Genomic DNA, 19,648 nt, shown 5'->3' on the forward strand with positions numbered 1-19,648 from the left:
ACTTTAGACTTGATAGAAGCAAAACCTTCCTAAGAGCTGGAGCTATTCCAGAGCAGAATGGATGCTTTCTAAAGGAACGAGTCCTTTCTTCAAGTAAAGGATAGATAAATACCTATTGGGGAGGCTTTTGAGAGAAGGGATTCTTGTTCACATACAAAAAAGCTTGGAACACAGGGTTTTGCAAAGGTGAATGTTGAAAACTATATTTGCATGTATTTTGAAAATTAAAAGCTATTATTAAAAATAAAAATATGTAATATTTCCTAAGATGTTTTCAAAACAATAATTGAAATTCACTTTTCTTGGTTCTTTACCTATACTCTGATTTACTGGAAACTTCATATCTAATTATACCTTTATCTCTTCACAACATCAATAAGAGACATGTCTGAACAATTTTTCATATTACTTACTTATCTAGGAGTGTAGTTTGCTGATTTTGGCATGGCTAAAATGTTTATCTCATGTTTATAATCTTTTCTCTTAGAAACTATGATTATGTATAAATGACAGGTAAAACATAGAAAATTACAGAATTACACAGAACTTTAGAATTAGAAAGGGCCTCAGAAATTATTTAGTACAAACCTTATCTTAATCATGGATTCCAAGAGTATCCCAAACAAATAGTCATCTCACCTCTTGATTGAAGACTTCCAGAGATAGACTTATATCATTTTTGGAAAGCACCAATGGTTAGAAGGTTTTCTTTACACTGAACTAAAATCTACCGTACTGCAACTTCTATCCTTTGATCTTAATTCTTTCATTTATTACCAAGCAGAAAAAAGTATTGTAAGCTAATGATAATTCCATTTGGAATTGTCTGAGCCCCTATTTCTCACTGCTTCTCCCTCCCTCTGCCTTTCCTTTACCATTTTTCACTATTTATTCATATTTTTACAGAAATTTAAAAGATCAAAGAAAGAGAAAAGATTAATGCATTTCACTTTTTATCTTTGATCTTGAAAAAAAATTTTATGACGAGATGCAAATTAAAGGCAAAAATAAATTGAGGGGATAAAGATAATGGTTTCTATACCTTTGTACTAGCCCTTTCCCTAAATAAGAGAGATTCTCTGACATTTCAATGGGTTGTAAAGTTTAGCTAACCACGTAGATACTTTTAACAAATGTTTGAACCAATGGATAAACAAATATATTTAATCTAAGATTTGCAGTTTAATAAATATAATCTTTTCTCTTTAAATTTTTGCCCTCTAACCCATAGTATGATGCCGTTCGAATAAACCAACTTTATGAACAAGCCAGGTGGTCCATTCTTTTAGAAGAAATTGACTGCACTGAGGAGGAAATGCTGATCTTTGCTGCTTTACAGGCATGTATTTAGTTTTGAATACCCTTTGGAGCAAGTAGGGAAGGAGAATCCATTGGAAAATGTATTATCATGCTATCTTATTTAAAGTTTTCAGTCTTGTGAGGTTTTTTTTTTCTTTTTGAGTTAGAGTATAAGAAGCAGGGTTGGGTTTTTTCCCCACATTTTAAAATGGTCAGCATAACTCATTAAAAATAGAATATATCTATACACATAAGTAAATGTGTATGTATATACATAAATGTGTGTGTTTGCTTACTTCAACAATCTATAGGTATTCCTTTCACTAATTAATATTACAACTTTGTAAATGCTCTTCAAAAATAGTTCTAGCTGAAAAGTTCACTAACAGTTGGTGAGCCATTCCAAACTAAGCTAATCTGGTCTTTTGCACAGTAGTCATATACTCCATCAATGGGCATATAATTGAAATTGTTGTAATTGATAAGGCTTACATACACATTTATAGGGAAAAATTATTCTTTCATTGCTAGAATCTAAAGGAATTCTTGCCATAATAGTAGGAAAATTGATTTGAGGGGAAGGGCAATTATGATTTAATAGCTTTTATGAAATAATTTCCAAAAATCTCAGAATTACCTGTATAAAAAAATTCCCTGAATCTTTTGAAGAATGTGCACTCATGGTGATCTTTTGATATCGAGATGAGGCAGGGATTAGCAATAAAAATTTTGATTTCCAAAGTAATATTTTTGTATTAATGGCATTTATAAAATTTTCTCTCTGTGTGTTTTAGTATCACATAAGCAAGTTGTCATTGTCAGCAGAAACTCTGGATTTCACAAATGAGTCTGAAGTGGATGAAGTAGAAGCTGCCCTCTCTAACCTGGAAGTCACATTAGAAGGTGGAAAAACAGAAAACATTTTGGTATGAGATTCCCTTATGAGAAATGATCTCAAAACAAGGACTATGTTTTTATGCCTATAAAAAACAAGTTGATTCTTCCATTTTGTTTTAGAACATTTAACCTAATTTCTCAAAAGAAAAAAGTTCTCAATCTTGGATATAAATCCATCATTAAGACCTGATTGTACTTTCTCAGATATTAGATATATACATTTAGAATGTTAATAGCAATAACAAAAACTATGCTAGGTTCAAGGAAAAATGTGAGCCACTGGGAATACAAAACCAAAGAAAAAAAAATAAGAAAGAAACCTCAAGAAGCTCTTTTATTGGAGGAGTTTAGGGTTGAGGAAGAATATAACATGGATTCAAATAGATTTAGCTAATTTCAAGAGGACAGAGCACTAATGGAGGTGCTCAAAGAAGGCATCATAAAAGAAGTGCATTTGAGCAGAGCTAACAGGCAAAGATAAGAGAGTATATTTCAGGGCAACAATTTGTGGCAAAGGCACAAATATGAGAAGGAGATTGTCACCTCTGGGGAGTACTTCAGAGTCTAGTGTAGATGGATCATAAAATTCCAGAAGGGGAGTAACAAAAATAGAGTAGGTCAAAAAGTGTTGGCCATAGATTCTGGAGGCTTAAGTACAAATCTTATCTCAGACTCTTACTAGCTATGTGAACAGGGCAAGTGACTTAATCTCTCACAGCATCAGTGTAAAGTGAAGTTAACAGTCCTTACATCAGGCAATTTCTAGGCTTTTGTCAGGCTAACTCAGTCAACGTTAAAGTACTATCTTAATTTGAATGACTTTTTAAGTAGGTAAGAGTTAGATTTGGAAAGCCTTATTCATATCTTAGGCTGAGGACTTTTATGTTTTATGGTAGAGGCAATAGGAAGTCACTGTAAATTTTACTTAGATCTATCCATTTGGAAGAATGGCTTGACAGCTAAATGGGACATACCTTGGAGAAAAGGAAGAGACTTGAAACAGGAAGATCCAGTTATGAGCTATTAATAATCTAAGGAAAAATTGGTAACGGTCTGAATTTGTCATAGCTATATGATTGGAGAAAAAGTCGTGAATATGCGAGATATTATGGAGATAGAATTGACAAGTTTTAGCTACTGATTATATTTACTATTGCAGAATTATCAAAGCAATGCATCTCTTGTTAAGGAAGGGTAAGGGAATAAACATTTATTTAGTATTTACCATGTGCCAGGCATTTTGTTTAATGCTTTCCAAATATCAACTCATTTAATTCTTACAACTTTGTGAAGTAGTTGTTGTTATTATCAATTTTACAGATGAGAAAACTAAGGTAGATATATCAAGTTACTTGGCCTGGGGACACACAACTAATAAGTGAGCTAGGATATGAATTTTGTATTCAGTCTAATACTCTGACCACTGTGCTGCCTAACTGCCCCTAAGGACCAATTAATTAACATGGTGGATAGAAAAAGCACTGAAGTAGGAATCAAGCGATCTGGCTTTGTAACTATGTGTGACTATGCTGCTCACTTAACCTGTGTCTAGTTCTTCTTTTGAAATATAAAACTAAACATTTGTCTTACCAACTTCAATAACTTACTGTGAGGATTAATTAAAATAATGGACTGGCACATTATAAAGCATTTCAAAATCATTTTGAAGAGGAAAGAGATGAGAAGTTTGAAACATGGAACAGAAGGTTATAAAGATTATTTTTAAAAATGTTAAACATTATAAACAAAAAAATCTCTAGTAAAATTGCAGTCAGTGCTTTTTAAATGAATGGTTCATCTATGGATACTTCAGCCAACAATAAGATTGCCACTCCTATTTGATTCAGTCTTTGATTTTCTACTACTTTTTATTTGCCTTCTTTATCTTAGAAATAATTCTGACCTTAATGGTATTGACACATGATGAGAGAGGAAGTAAACTATTGGCACACAATTATTGAACTATAAATAGTAAGAAGGAAAAAGAAAAAGGTCATAACTGTGAAGTGATACAGAATTATACACTTAGTATAAATATTTTTCTCAATCTGAAAACTTAAATGTGTAGTCGAGTTCAATAAATATTTATTAAGTGCATATTATGTGCAAGATAGAAAAGAATGTATAACAGTTTTACATTTTTCAAAGCATTTTTAATACATATTACCTCACTTGAACCTCAAAAGAATCCAATGGAGGAGGTTTGGCAGGCATTTGTCATACTCATTTTATAATGAGGACATAGGCTGAGGAGGACTACATAACTTACATGTTGCCACACAGCTAAGAAGCCTTAGAGTATGATTTAATCCAGGTCTATCCTCATCTCTAAGTCCAGAGCTGGAACCAAAACTGTACTCTCTATAAGTTAAGTTTCATAGAAAAAGAAAAATTTGAGAAAAATCATATGCCAAATGAATACTTTTAGAAAATGTTCATTGTTTCCACTTCAGAAATGAATGTGAAAAAAAATTGAAACATTCTATAGTGAAAGTAGAGTTATCATATAGAGGAGTATGATACTTAATTGGGAGTTTAGTGATTTGAAATGGAAGCTACAGTGCCACTATTCCTATAGATCAATGTAGCGCTCTGTATTAGACTTAAATCATAGCTCCATGGTAAGGCAATTGGATGGCTTAGTGGATGTAGCACTGGGCTTGAGATCAAGAAGATAAATCTTCATGAGTTCATATTTGGCGCCGGACACTCACTTTGTGACCCCAGAAAGTTACTGTTTGCCTCAGTTTCCTCATCTGTAAAATGAATTAAAGAAGAAAATGGCAAGCCCCTTCAGTATCTTTGCCAAGAAAACCCTAATTGGGGTAATGAAGAGTTGGACACAACTGAAAAGAGTGAACAACCAAATATAAGGAGCACTGGTCACCAGAGGACCTGGGTTTAAATCCTTCTTCCTTTATTACCTGTGTACCTTGGGCAGTGGCAGATCACCAGCACTTTCCTCCCTTTATCCAATCTGTACCCCTTGCCCCTTGTGAAATAAGGTTAGACTAGATAGTCTGATTTCCTTTTTAATTAATGTTATTTAATTTGCTTTAATATATCTAATTTGTATCTACTAAATGCTGTGAATACAAAAACAATGAATGAAACAATCATTATTCTCTCAAGGATCTCACATTTTGTGAAACAACAGTTATCATAGGATTATAGATATAGAACTAAAAGGAGCCAGGGAGGCCATCAGGGGGAACCCTTTTGTTTTACAATGAGAATCAGAGAGATTAGATGAATTGATCCAGAGTCACATAGGTAAGAGGTAAGATTGAACCTGCGATATTGTTCCATATACATATAAGTATATGCAAAGTAAATATATGCTACTTGAGGAGACTAAGAGAAGCTTTATTTAGAATGGAATTTTTAACTGGTTTTTGTATAATAGATTCTACTGGCAGTCCAATGAAATCTATGAAGTCTTTCTCATAATAATGTTTTTAAATTCATAAAAAATAGGATTTTATTGAAGTTGTTCAATTATTTTATTTGTGTCCCAACTTTTTGTGACTCTTTTGGGGTTTTCTTGGTAAAGATACTGGAGTGGTTTGCTATTTCCTTCTCCAGCTCATTTTACACATGCAGAAACTAAGTGACTTGCCCAGGGTTATACAGCTAGTGGGTATGTGAGTCTGGATTTGAACTCAGGAAGAAGAATCTTCCTGACTCCAGACATTCTATTTACTGAGCTCTACTTAGCTGTCCCGACATTGAAATACAGCCGTCAAATTTTTTAAAATAAAAATAAAACAATTTCTAGTTAAAAACCCTTGGTGTAAAAAGTCTTTGCTTGATTTGAGTCTTGAAGGAAACTAAGAATAAGTTAAGAATAAGGTAGAGGTGAAAAGGAAGAATATTCCACACATGGAAGATAGCCAATGCAAAATGACAAGACATGGGTGGTTGAGTATCATGGATCAAGAAGAACAAATAGGCCTTGAGTCTGTCTAGACCATGAGAATGTAGACGATAATAATGTTTAAGAAGACCAGAAAGGTAAAAAGTGAAAAGCTTTTAAAAAAAGTTTTTAAATGTCTGAGAAATTTCTATTTGACCCCAGAGTTTTAGATCTGTGTTCCTTTAACTATCATTGCTTTTCACACATTGCCTATATTAGAAAGAAAACATGAAACAGTACTGTTTTTTGAGTAACTTAGTCTTTGGATATTGTTCTATGAAGCCAAACGATAGACTAATTTTTTAAATGTAGTTACTTATATTGTAAAATAAACTTGGAACAGTTTGTTTCATGGTATTAATCTGATCGACTGGTGTTGATTTTCTGCATAATTTACAGATCATTTAAAACAAAATGAGCAATAAATGAGTTATTTTTAAAACTATTTCTAAGGATTTTTTTCTTAACTTTGTAGAAATGGAATAATTTTTCACACAAGTTAAAAAGCACTCAAGTATGCAATTACTGCTGGTAAAAAGCTATGTTCTTTTTCATAGGAGGACATTACAGACATACCAAAGCTTGCAGATTATCTCAGATTATTTCGGTGAGTAACTAAACGATTACATAGGAGAACCAAGAAATCATTGGTAATCAAGTTTTGTGGATAAAGAATTCTCAGATATTTAATGTCTAAAAAGAGACCCATAGATGAAGCATCAACAATTGTCTTTCCCTGAGCACCAATCATGGCCCCAAGCGAGAGCTATGAGGATCAAATTAGAAGTCAAATCACTGTGATACTTTGAGCTTTCATGATATTTTTCAACTTGACACAATTAAAATAATAGTTAATAAATGGTAAGTCCTCCTATAACAATTTATCAAAATTAGTTACATAAACAGTTTTGCCTTAATTTTGAGAAGCAAAAGCTCCAATGTAAAGAGGTGACCATTGTACTTCAGAGAGTTGTATGATTTTATGTCACTGAATTCAGATAGCTTTCACTGCTACCCTATTTAAAGGCTTGCTATGTTGTCAGTGAGTTTATTTATAAAAGAAATGATTGTCAAATCTGTGATAATGCTAAAGGTGTGTTAAGATGAAAGAGGTGAGACTTCTTTGAAGTTGTATCAGTTACTCATGCCATATTATGATTTGTTGATTTTTCTCAGCAAACAGACTTAGACTGCTTCACTTAAAAAAACAATATCACCACAACACTGGCAGGTTTGTTTATAACCAAGTCAAAGGGCAAAGACTTTCAAAAGAAATGTTCAATGAATGATAACATATAAATATAGCACAAGTGTTCAAAGGGTATTTTGTTATATTGTATTTCTGATACTGAATCAGTCACAGCCAATGTTTTGTGATTCTGGCCATAGATTTACATAGCTATAATCCTAAATTTCCCTTTTTCTAACAAATATGTTGAAAAACAAAGTTATAATCGGAAACTCAGTTCTCAAGAAATTAATTTGATATATTCTTTAATCACTTTATCTGAATTATCATAAATCAAAACATTTACATATTATTTTATTGGTTATTACAGAATTATGAGATAGTGTTTCAAAATGGTTAGACAGCTAGTCTCCAGAAAAGAACTAGGTAGACAGGACAGGTGCTTGATCTGCTTCAATAGAGGGAAATTTCTCAGCTTGAGTTTCCTACACTGATAAAATTATGAGTCCAGACTAAAAAGGAAAAAGACAGTGTCACAGGATTTCAATGTTTCAGAAGGCTTTCCTATATCTGAATAAGAATATCCCCAACAACATACCCATTCAGTATTTTCTTTGAAGACTTCCAGTAAAAGTGAAGTAATTTACCTTGCAATCTACTGCAGTATAATTATTAGGAAGTTTCTTTTTGTCCTAAGTCTTCTTTTCAACTTGAAGTTAATAACTATGCTTTAAAGACTTATTATAACACAATCCTGTATTAGGCGTGCACACACATACTAAAATAAAAGCAAAAATAAATAAATACAACCATTCCTACCTTCAAAGAACTCAAATTCTACTAGCAAAATAATTCCTCTGTGCAAGGAGGAATGTGCCAAATTCTTCCTTCTGCTCTTTAGAGCCAAGTAGAACTAATCTTATCCTCCTTCTAAGTGGAGGGTACTCAAATATTAGAAGAGAATTATGATGTCCACATTAAGTATTTTCAGGCTAAACTTTCCCACTTGCTTCAATAGATCTTCATGTGACAATGATCTTCAGGTTCAGTCCCAAATGAGAACCCTCCTCTGGATCAACTTCACATTAGTGGCATAAAATTCAAAAATCATAGGTTTAGAGCTAAAAGAGACCTTGGACATTTTACCCCTCTTACTTTAAAGAAGAAGAAATTGACTTAAGAAAGTTAAGTTACTCAATTAACATTAAGTGTCTATCGTGTGTGCCAGTCATCCCACTGTTAGAAATTTTAAAAATAAAATAAAAAGGCAAAAGATAGCCCTCAAGGAACTTACAGTCTAATGGAGAGATATTATGCAAATAAATATATGCAAAGTAAACTAAAAATCAGATTAAATAGGAAATAATTAGCAGAGGAAAGGTACTGGAATTAAGAGGATTTGGTAAGAACTTGTTATAAAAGGTAGGATTTAGTTGTGATTTGAAGGAAGCCAGATCACAGAGGTAGTAAGGAGCAAAGCCAGAGTACAAACCCAGAAGTTCTGGTAACAGAACCATCAATTCTGTTTTATACTGTTTATCAATATCCTTCATAAACCAAACTACTCAGAACTGTTATCATTTCAAAGAGGTAGCCTGTCTAGGGCATAGCACTGGGGACTGTAACCTCCCTATTTCTACTTTTCTTACTTTAGTCTAATATCATCTTAGTTGTATCTTTTGGCTGCCATAACCTTTTTTAACTCATATTCAGTTTGCACTTTTTTAAAATCCCAAAATCTTTTTCAGATAAATTGCTACCTGATCATACCATACTTATGAAGTTGGGATTTTCTAAACCATCTATAGGACTTTACAATTATCCCTATTAGTTTCATATATTTTTGTGAGCATGACAGACATTAACAGATATATAAACATTCTCTTACATAAAGAATATAAATGGAGATTGCTTATGATATTGTGAAACTCTATAATTTTAGCTTAATGGATTTTTGCTTGTTTTTGTTTTTAAAATATTTTAAATTTCATAAGGTTGTTCCAACACACCCTCATTGTCTATACCCCTCTATGAGTTTTCATCTACTTTCATGCAGATACAGCTATAAGACTACTTAGAGGTAGCTCAGTGGCACAATGGATAAAGCATCAGGCTTGGAATCCAGAAGGCCAGAGTTAATTTACATAGTTATTAACATAAATGTACCATTGGCTTTATGTTTGCCCCAGTTATCCCATGTATAAAATTCCCATAGGAAAACTTTGTATCTAATGCTGAACTGAAGGGGAAGAGTGGGCAGTGGCTAGTGGCTAACCCAGTGCTGAGCTGGGGGTCTAATGCTAGTGTCTGGTGTGTGCTGAGGGCAGTAGGTGTTTCTGGTGGTCTCACAGCTAGAGGCTATCTGTTTGCTTAGGCATTAATAGGGTTGGTGTCTACCTGTTTGCCTGTTACTTTCTAAAATATGTAGAGTTTTGTCCACTGGAGGTTGCCTATTTATCCAGGGTTTTGCTGAAGCATATTGAGGTTCTCAGAACTGGAGTCTGCCATTTCCCTGGCTATGCTGAAGCCTGTGGAAAGTCCTGATTTTGTCATTTGTCTGTTCCACCACAGTAGGGCTCAAAATCTATTGTTGGTTTTGCAGTGAGACTTACTGTTGACTTTCTGAGAAGCTTCTTATTCTAGATTGTGTTCCCCTTTTACCCAACTGAGACAGTCCTTTTCTGCTAATTTTCCAAGCTTCTTGGATTAAAAGATCATTTCATACCATCTTTTTGCTGGTTCTTCTAATGCAGGGTTTGTTTTGAGGTACTATTTTATGGTTGTTTAGAGGTTAATATGGGAGAGTTACAGTGATATACTGCTTATTCTGCCATCTTGGCTCCAGGAAGTCTCCCAAAAATATTTCTTTTAAAATTTGGGTTGTTCAAATCTCAGCTAGTATTACCTTTTAAAAATGTATTAATTAAAAAATAATTTCTCTTTAAACTAATTTTAAATGTTAACCAGAAATTTTTGATAATTCTCTTAAACATGTCATGTAGAAACTAGCAAAGTTTTGTACTTGTTCACATGAATATTATTTTCTATCTAAGAACTGTCCTAAATGCCCTCAGGCTTTTGTTTTTTCATACAAAAACCTAATTTCAAGTTTTTATAAATAAATTAGTAGGCAGCTGGATATAATTGAAAAAGAAAAATACCTAGAATCAGAAAACTTGTATTCAAGTCCTCAATCCCAAGTCTATTACTAACTGCCTGTGTAACTTAACCTCTTAGCCCTGAGTTTCCTCATCCATAAAATGAGAGCAGTGGACTAAATGGCCTCCTTCCAACTCTAGATTTTGTAATCCTCAAATTTCAAAAGGATTTAATTTATTATAAATTGTATGAAAGGAGCACTAGAGGAAAGTAGTCTTTTTTGTATCCTGTTCAAAATTATATGTACATTTATTTTTCTTGGAACTACTAAGCTATTATTCTTTCATTTTCAGGGCCAAAAAACTAACATTAAAAACTTTCAAACAATATTGGTTTGTCTTTAAAGACACTTCAATAGCCTACTTTAAAAATATGGACCTTGAACAAGGAGAACCAGTTGAACGACTACATCTTAGAGGTAAGAATATTCAATGTCAGATTGAATTGTCATGATTAATCTAACAGGTTAAAGGTAGAAAAGCCTTGGAAATTAAGAGATTTAGTCCAATGTTTAAATTATTTTGCATGCCCGTGAAAAGGATGTTTCATCTCCTACCCCAAATATAATCTGCTTCAAGGTCCCATTCAACATGTAGAATAAGCCTCTATTTTGGCACTATAACTTCTTCAGTCTAGCATCCTGTTTATTAAAAACTTTGCATTAACCAATATTTCCATATATTTAGAAAAAAATAAATGATGTTCCTTATAGTGATGCTAAAGTACTACAAGATCCTGAAGTGCCTTTTGACTAATTGAAGATTAAATTTAGTTCATAATAGTTTTAGCAATGTTTTTTTATTGTATTGCAGTCTATTTGAAGCTACTAATTCATGTATGGCATATGTGATATCTTAGTTCCTACTAGGGAGGAGGTATATTCTTAGTAAATGTTAATGAGTGAATAGTAACTGATAACCAGACTATTTGATTAATTATATTCCTTGCCATACTGAATGAAAGTAAACTATATTTGATTTATTTTAGAGTTTTATTCTTACTAATAAGTATATATTATTTAAGGTCAACAATCCCAAACTAATAAATTACATTGTTACTATATCTGAAGCAAATAGTGGAGTAATGAATAATTTTGCTTTTTTTTCAATCAATTATTAATGACTTCTTGTTTAAAAAAATCTGTTTTTTCTGTTCCATGTTTTAAGAGAAAAACCTAAGGAAAGATGTAATATTTTATTTCAACAAGCATTAAGTACTTACTACAATGGCAAATGTTGTCTAAGTACTAGCAATACAAAAATAACTAAATTACAAACTTTTATCTTAAAAAAGCTTATAATGTAACAGTTTTAAAGTGATTCAAAGAGAATAAAAAGTCAAATTTTGGCAAAAATGTTTTGACAAATGCCATGAGAAACTTGAAGGAAAGTGCCCACATCCAAGTTAATGAAGGAATCAGAGAAAAAGTTCAAGAAAGAGATCTCCCGATTTCATCCTAGAAGGAAGGGAAGAATTTCAACAGATAGAAAATGGGGAAATCCTTTTTTGGCAGAGGGAAATAGCATGAGCAAGGAGAAGGACAAAAATGGAGAACAAAGAAAAGATTATATAGTTTGGCTGAAATAAGTCATGGCATAAGAAAAGCATTAGGTTGGGACAAAAATGTGGATCTGTCTTTTGTCTCTTTTTATGTTCCCAAAACTTAATACAGTACATGGCTCATAGCAGGTGCTTAATGGAATGTCTATTGACTGATTGACTTTGAAAGTCAGAATCTGGAGTACTTATATTCTACTATGAAGGAAATAGCCAATTCAAGTTTTTGAATAAAGAGGTGATGTGATTAGAACTGATTAGAACTAGCAGACATATTAAGTATGGAAAAGAGAGGAATTAAAATGAAGATTAGCAGACCAAGTTGGAGACCACATAAAGTCTAGGTGAGTGAAAATAGGAACTTAAATTTAAGGTAGCTACAATGTGAGGGGAGAGGTACAAGTAGCATCACAAAAGAAAAATCAATGCAACTTGGCAGCTGATTAGATTTGAGGGATAAGGGAAAGAAAAGAGCAAAAGAAGAATTTAAAATTGTAAGCCTGGATAACTGAAAGGTTAACAATCTCATCAATAAAATAAGAAAAATGTAATAAATTTCAAGGTGATGATATAATTTCTATTTGGATATATTCTGAGGTATTAGTGATACATTCACCTGTATTCAGCAGAAAAATGTGGAATTGGAGCAATTGAGAATGGGGAGAAGATATAAATTTGAAAATAATCTGCATAGAAATCTAATTGCAGATATGTCTGGGGTACTATATGAAGTCACAGAAAGTGAGAATGAAGGGAGTACCAAGGACTCCAGAGACAAAAGAATAACCAGAGAATTAAGAAAGCCATAAGAGATTTATTACGTCATGGAAGCCAAGGGAAGAGAGAGAGTACCAAGGAAAAAAAGTGGTCATCCACAATATCCTGTACTATTTATCAAGGAAGATGAGGGCAATAAATCAGAGACAGGGCATTATATTTAGAATTCATTACTGCCCTTGGAAAAATCCACTTCAGTAGAATAATGAGGATGCAAGCCAGATTGGAAGGAGCTGAGGAGAAAATAGAGAATGTATAGACTTCTCTTTTTAGAAATTTGGCAATGAATGTGAAGGGGAAAATATGTTATATTGAGAAGCAGAATCAAGGAAAGGTTTTTCTATTTTTAATAAAAGAGAGCTAGATATGTTTTCTAACAAAAAGGACTTCACAATGAGGATTATCAGTAATGATAATTCACATTTCTAAATATTTTACGGTTAACAAAGGATAAGGGAAAAAGAGAATTATCGTTCCTGCTGAGGCGCAATAAATGGAAGGAACCACGAATAAGGACACAAATTTAAAAGGAATTTTAGGGACTAAGTAGATATTAGTTACAAGCAAAGCAAATTGGGGATTTAAGGAGAAAATATTGGATCCAATGTTGTTGGAAACAGTAAATAATTGATGGATAAATGTATTGATGTATAGTAAGGACCCAGTTGATATTAAAAAGCAAAATTTTTAATCAGCCTAGTCAAAATTTCAGGATTTCTTCCAAGAGGGATCAGCATTTTGGAGAAGAACAGATAAGAGAGGAGTAATATAATTTAAAACCAAGAGATTGCAGTCATAGATTATAATCTATAATTAATTATAGATATAATAATATTAGAATGTAAGGCATGACTAAGCTGATGAGCAACTTCATAATTAATAATCCACATCCTTTTCATAATATGTAAAAGTGAATCCTCAAAAATCAATTGCTTTCCCTGCCCTTTTTCATTAGGCTGTGAAGTTGTACCTGATGTAAACGTATCAGGGAGAAAGTTTGGAATCAAGTTGCTAATCCCTGTGGCTGATGGTATGAATGAAGTATATTTGAGATGTGACAATGTGAGTAAAACAGGTGAAACTGAATGAATGCTTAATTGTTTAACATAAGAAATAGTGTGTCATAGCAAGTAAAGGATTCTCTCACATATATGCTATTAATGTTTGGAGGGATTATTGATTCAGTTCCCTCTAACTTTAATCATTATTCCTGTTATTCTTCCCTTCCATACTTTCAAACTTCGATCAGAGAGGAAAATAGAAGTGTTTATACAGTAAGCAATGATAAAGACTACTTGTGATTTCCTTTTCAGTATCCCTGTATCATTGGTTGCACACCTCTATAGTAAGATCCAGGCAAGAGAGTAGTCAGTGGACTATAAGGTGGCAAATGCAAATAAACAAATTGTTTTTATTTATTTCTCCTAAAGGGAGAAAGCAGAATAAGGAAAAGAAAGCAAATGTGTAGAGTGATACTTTCAAACGCCTGTTGTTTTGACTTATTCATACTCAGTTATTGATTTGTTTTATTTTTTGCTGAGGCATTCAGGATCAAGTGGCTTTTCCAGAGTCAGCTAGTGAGGGTCAAGTGTCTAAGGTCCAATTTGAGCTCAGGTCCTCTTGACTCCAAGGTCGGTGCTCTATCCACTGCACCATCTAGCTGCTCCTCCATCACTGATTTATTTAAGTGCCAATAGTATCGAGGTATGGTGTTAGACACTGCACAGAACATCATAAAACTACTTGTGCTGTAGCAACTTAGCAACACTACAGAGTATTAGCAATTTTATGCTAGGTAATTTAAAGGAAGAAATTGTAACTCAAGTTTTTTTGGAAGGGGAGAGAAATCATACCAGTAATCTTATGGTATAAGGATAAACTAAAACTCCCTCTGCCGATACATCTGGGTAACTGCTCTACAACTAACACTCATAAAATTGCCTACATCACTGTACTCTTATATAATTATCTTCCAATAACCAGCTTTTTTTGAGGGAAGGGAAAACAAGAAGTTGACGAGAAAATCTAAATTAAGTGACTTGCCCAGGGTCACACAGCTAGTAAGGGTCTGAGGTCAGACTCGGGTCCTCCTGACTCCAGGACTGGTGTCTATCCACTGTCACCTAGTTGCCCCTATAACCTGCTTTTAACATCATATCTTTATTGTGTCAAAGGTGCTGGTGGCCTGTTATAGTAGAAGCCAATGTATAGGCAATACTGACATATCTTCCTGATATATGGAAAATATAGTTACTGATGAGGAGGTATTCTTTTTTGGAGGGGGAACCCATAATTTCTATTAAAATACATTGTTTGTGATAATATTTTAGGGTCCTGTCATATTTGTGTTACAGGAAAATCAGTATGCCAGATGGATGGCTGCCTGCATCTTAGCTTCAAAAGGCAAAACTATGGCCGATAGTTCCTACTGGTCTGAAGTAAACAACATTCTTTCATTTCTGAAGATGAAAAACAGAAATACAACCTCACAGATATCTTCTGATCCCGAATGTATGGATATGAAACCAGAATGTTTTGTGTCACCCCGGTGTGCAAAAAAATACAAGTCTAAACAGGTAATTCTGACATTGGCAGAGATGTTGTAATGTTGGCAGAGTCTAGGGCCCCTGGGTCTTCACTCCAGAAAACCTAGAGGATTCAAAAATGTAACATATGTTGCTCCTAAGTAAAAATAGAAGTAAATAAGGGAAGCTCAAACTCAAACATCAGCCAAGGAGAGGACAAAGGGACTTTGGAGTGCAATGAAGGCTGTTCACTTTTGGGTTTTTCTCCTGACATCCTCTTAAGGAAGTCCCCCCTCTGATATGCCCCTCCCTGGGACTTGCCTTTACCCTTTTCCATTCCAAGAATACCAACTTCTCTCCTACGTACTTTCCATAAGCAATATTTTTCTCCAGGTAACAGTATCTATTTTGCTGAAGCCTTTCTGGTATAATAGAAAACAGCATGGAACTTCAGACCTATAGGTTAGATTAAATGATCCCTGTGGTATTTTTCAGTTATTAGGTTCTATTCCCTAAACCACCAGATTAACTAATTTTATCTTTCACTAAACTGAATTTATATTAATTGTTTGTTGTATTACATATATTCTGAATTACAATTTTCCCAGAGGCCCCTTTTATACTTTTTATCCAATTACTTGCTCTTGACAGTGGATAGTGACTCTAAAGTGATTAGCTATAGCACTGATTATTAGCATGGTTTATAGTAATTCTCAAGTCAAAACATGAATCAAAAAAAGAAAAAAAGGAAATAATTTATACTTACAAATAAGGATATTAATAATGAATACTTATTGAGCAATTGCACTGTTCTATACACTATAGGCACTGTTCTATACACTAGAGATGAAAAGGATGTATACTGATGATGATAACAATTAAAAACATCAGTAAGAATAACAATAGCTAGCATCTGTGCGGTACTTCAAGGTTTGCAAAGCACTTTTAAAAATAAATATTATCTCTTTATCTTCATAACAATCATAAGAGATAGGTACTATTATTTACTATTATTAACCCCATTTTACAGCTGAGGAAACTGAAGTCAGTAGATGTTAAGTGACCAGGGAGAATTTGAATCCAGGTCTCTAACTCCAGATCCAATTTTTTTATCTATTATACCACCCACCTATCTTGATAATCTAGACTTAAAATTTTAGCACGATTTAAGTTCACTTAATAGGACATCCTAAACAAGTAAAAATAAAATGTAATGTACAGGGAACAGGAATAGCAAATTGACAGGGACTAAGAAAAGAATTGCAGCAAATATTCAAAGCAGAACTCTGATTTTTATATGAAATTGTTCTTGCTTTCATCTGATGTTAATTCTCTCCTTTTTTCTTGAAATGACATTTTATTACTTTCTATTTACTTATCTAAGTACATGTCTGATCCTCTCTCTTTTTCCCCCACATCTTATAAGATGTAAGCTTCTTGAGGACAAGGTCCATTTCATTTTTGGCAATATGTAGTATTTTTTTTTGCCTAGACCTGCAGTGTTTAGGAAATTCTGAAAAACAGTAAAAGCAAATTCTCTGACTCTGGAACACTCTGCTGTTTTCAGTTTCAATTTTTTAAAAAACCACTCAACACATTTATTAAGTGCCTACTATATATAAAAGGTACTATGTTAAGTACATATGTATGTTAGTACAAAGATAGGACTTAGATCCTACTCTCAAGGATCTTACAATACAAAATGGAAAACAAAACAAATTTATAATTGACTATGACTCAGTATGTGATAGATATAAGAGAAAGACCCAGACAAAGGGCCATGACAAATTTAAGGAAAGATAGACCACTTTTGAATTTGTAAATCAGAAATTCTTAACTGGGATCCATGAAGTTATTTCTTTTAAAAGAATTTTTTAATTCAGTGTAATTGGTTTTCTCTGCAGTCCTATATATTTTGTACATTTAAAAAGATTATTCTGAGAAGGAATATGCAGGTTGCCAAAGATGGAAGTGGGGAGGAGGGAGGGTGGTAGTCTATGATCCAAAAAAGATTATGAGCTCTCAGTAGAAGAGGATGGAAAGGGGAAAAAATATAACTAAGATCAGGGCAGGCCTCATGGAAAACCGGTACCTGAGTTAAACCTTGAATGAAAGGAGAGACTTCAATTAAAGAAAATGAAAGAAGAGTTCATTACAGGAAGTATAGCAAAGACTTCTAAATAGGAACAAAAGATTTGGGTACCTCCACCAATTAATAAAGAGGGCCTTGATTATCTTCTGGGCATGTCCTATCCTATAAAGGATGACCTTTTCTTGCCAATAATTTTAATTCTATCCTTGTCCCCATTTGACTTGACTTGAAGTCCAAACACTCATATTTTCTATTAAGTGCTGAGTAAGTCCAAATTCATCAGCCTCGTATTCCTGATCCCGAAATATCATGTTTATGTTATTTCACAACACTCCCTGTCAATTATTACATGTTGCCTAATAAGAATACTCCCCATTCTCAAAATTTACCCTCCTCTTTTCCCCTTTGTTGCAATATGCATGTTCCTCATTCCTGATATGCTTTTACTCAACTTCTTCAGACTCCCTCAGTCTTCCCTATTGAGATCTTATTGTTCCTTCAATGATAGTCATCTCATTGTGCATTATTGATAAGAATTTTTAGCATTTCAGTGAAATCATTTTACACCATTAACCTTTCTACAGCAATCCTTATATTCTTAACATGAAGAGAATTACAATGATGTTTCTTTGGGAATTTATGGTTTGTAAAGTCTCACATACATTTGGCCCTCAAAATAGCATTCTTGTAAAGTAAACAGGGCAGGTATTACTATTTTTGTATTACAGAGAGGAAACTGGTGCAGGTGGCTTACTTGGCAAAGAATACATAATTAGTAACTCAGTCCAACAAATATTTATTCAAGCACCTGCTATATGCAAAGTGTTGGTGATACAAAGACAAAAATGAAACAGTCCCTCAAAAATGAAAGTCCCTCATGGAAATTCTCTTCTAATCCATATGCTATATGAAATATGTTTAATACCAAAAAAGAAGGGAAATTTCAAAATCCTTTCTAAACTTTACATATTTCAAAATCCTTTCAATTATTGTTCCATTTCCAAAATGTAAATGACCGCTTTATAGAACTTAACATACAAGGAGCATTCCCTTGCTCCAACTAGTAAATCATATCTGGTCTGTAAACTCCTAAGTTCCAGAATCATATTCCTATGCAACTACAAAATTGCACCTCTGAAGTCCAAGATTTTTCCATTATGTCACACACTAACACATAAGATTTTAGCCAAGAACTCTTCCAGGATGTAGAAGAAAGTGTGACTAAATAAATGGTTTAACAAATGGCAGTTTCATCTGAGCAGGTTAGCAGCTATTTAAAATAAAAGGAAAGCAGTAGACTAAGAAAATCCATAGTGAGACATCAGAACTTACCTGTATGATCAAATAATACCTGATAATATAGCTGATAACTTCCACTTAACTCTGATTTATTGAAATTGTCTTAAAACAATTAAGGATGAGGAAGTTATTTTAGGGATATTCCTAGAATTCTTATGATCTTCTTTGAAGAGTATTCTAGAACTAATGATGATAATGACAGCCATTGACTGGCCTTCGTCAAACCATTCTTATTGTTCTTAGTTGGCAGCTCGAATTCTGGAAGCCCACCAGAACGTGGCACAAATGTCTCTAGTTGAAGCTAAGCTCCGTTTTATCCAAGCATGGCAGTCCTTACCAGAATTTGGGCTCACGTACTACATTGTCAGGTAATGATAACATTGTTTATTCTTTCTTATGTATTTTGATTTTAAATGACTTATTGGGAATTTGGTTCATTTTCTATTGGTATAAATTTATGTACTACAGTTTTACTAATAATCAAAGGTTTTTTTGAGAGTTAACAGAACTTTTTGATATGATGAAATAATGCACTCACAGTATAAGAACCCTGAAATGCAGTTAAAAGTTAGAAATGATCTAAATTTGTTTTTAAGAAGCCTTTGTTGCAGAAAAGAAAGTCCAGTCCCTTAATTTCCTAAAAGTAAATCGTAGCTCCTCATTGTCTTTTTAAATCAGAGTTGAATTTGATCCTCTCAATATGGGAGAGTAGATACTATACAGTAGGCAGGGCATCCTCTTTTCATGCTACAACTTTATACATTATTCTAGGTACTTTATTTCCATTATAGACATGTGAAGTATCAGTTTAAAATATCAAACAATGCTTTTTAAACTATACTTTTTATTATAAGTTTATCAATGAAAAAATTTCAATTTACAAGAGCAATAAATGAGAATTATGACTATGAATGCTCTTGTGTGCAATTTGTTTTTTA

At 33.2% G+C, this 19,648-nt stretch overlaps 1 protein-coding gene across 1 annotated transcript in view; it reads left to right on the top strand.

The window, feature by feature from the left end:
• The window catches only part of FERMT1 (FERM domain containing kindlin 1), a 55,496-nt gene that overhangs the window by 22,698 nt on the left and 13,150 nt on the right, over positions 1-19,648 (top strand). The window contains exons 7-13 of the mRNA XM_074287898.1: positions 1,232-1,339; positions 2,094-2,225; positions 6,670-6,719; positions 10,754-10,878; positions 13,750-13,856; positions 15,149-15,370; positions 18,954-19,078. Coding sequence (XP_074143999.1) covers positions 1,232-1,339; positions 2,094-2,225; positions 6,670-6,719; positions 10,754-10,878; positions 13,750-13,856; positions 15,149-15,370; positions 18,954-19,078 — 869 coding nt within the window. The remainder of the gene's footprint in view (positions 1-1,231; positions 1,340-2,093; positions 2,226-6,669; positions 6,720-10,753; positions 10,879-13,749; positions 13,857-15,148; positions 15,371-18,953; positions 19,079-19,648) is intronic.

The sequence above is a fragment of the Sminthopsis crassicaudata genome, chromosome 2, assembly GCF_048593235.1.
Source record: "Sminthopsis crassicaudata isolate SCR6 chromosome 2, ASM4859323v1, whole genome shotgun sequence".
NCBI lineage: Eukaryota > Metazoa > Chordata > Mammalia > Dasyuromorphia > Dasyuridae > Sminthopsis > Sminthopsis crassicaudata.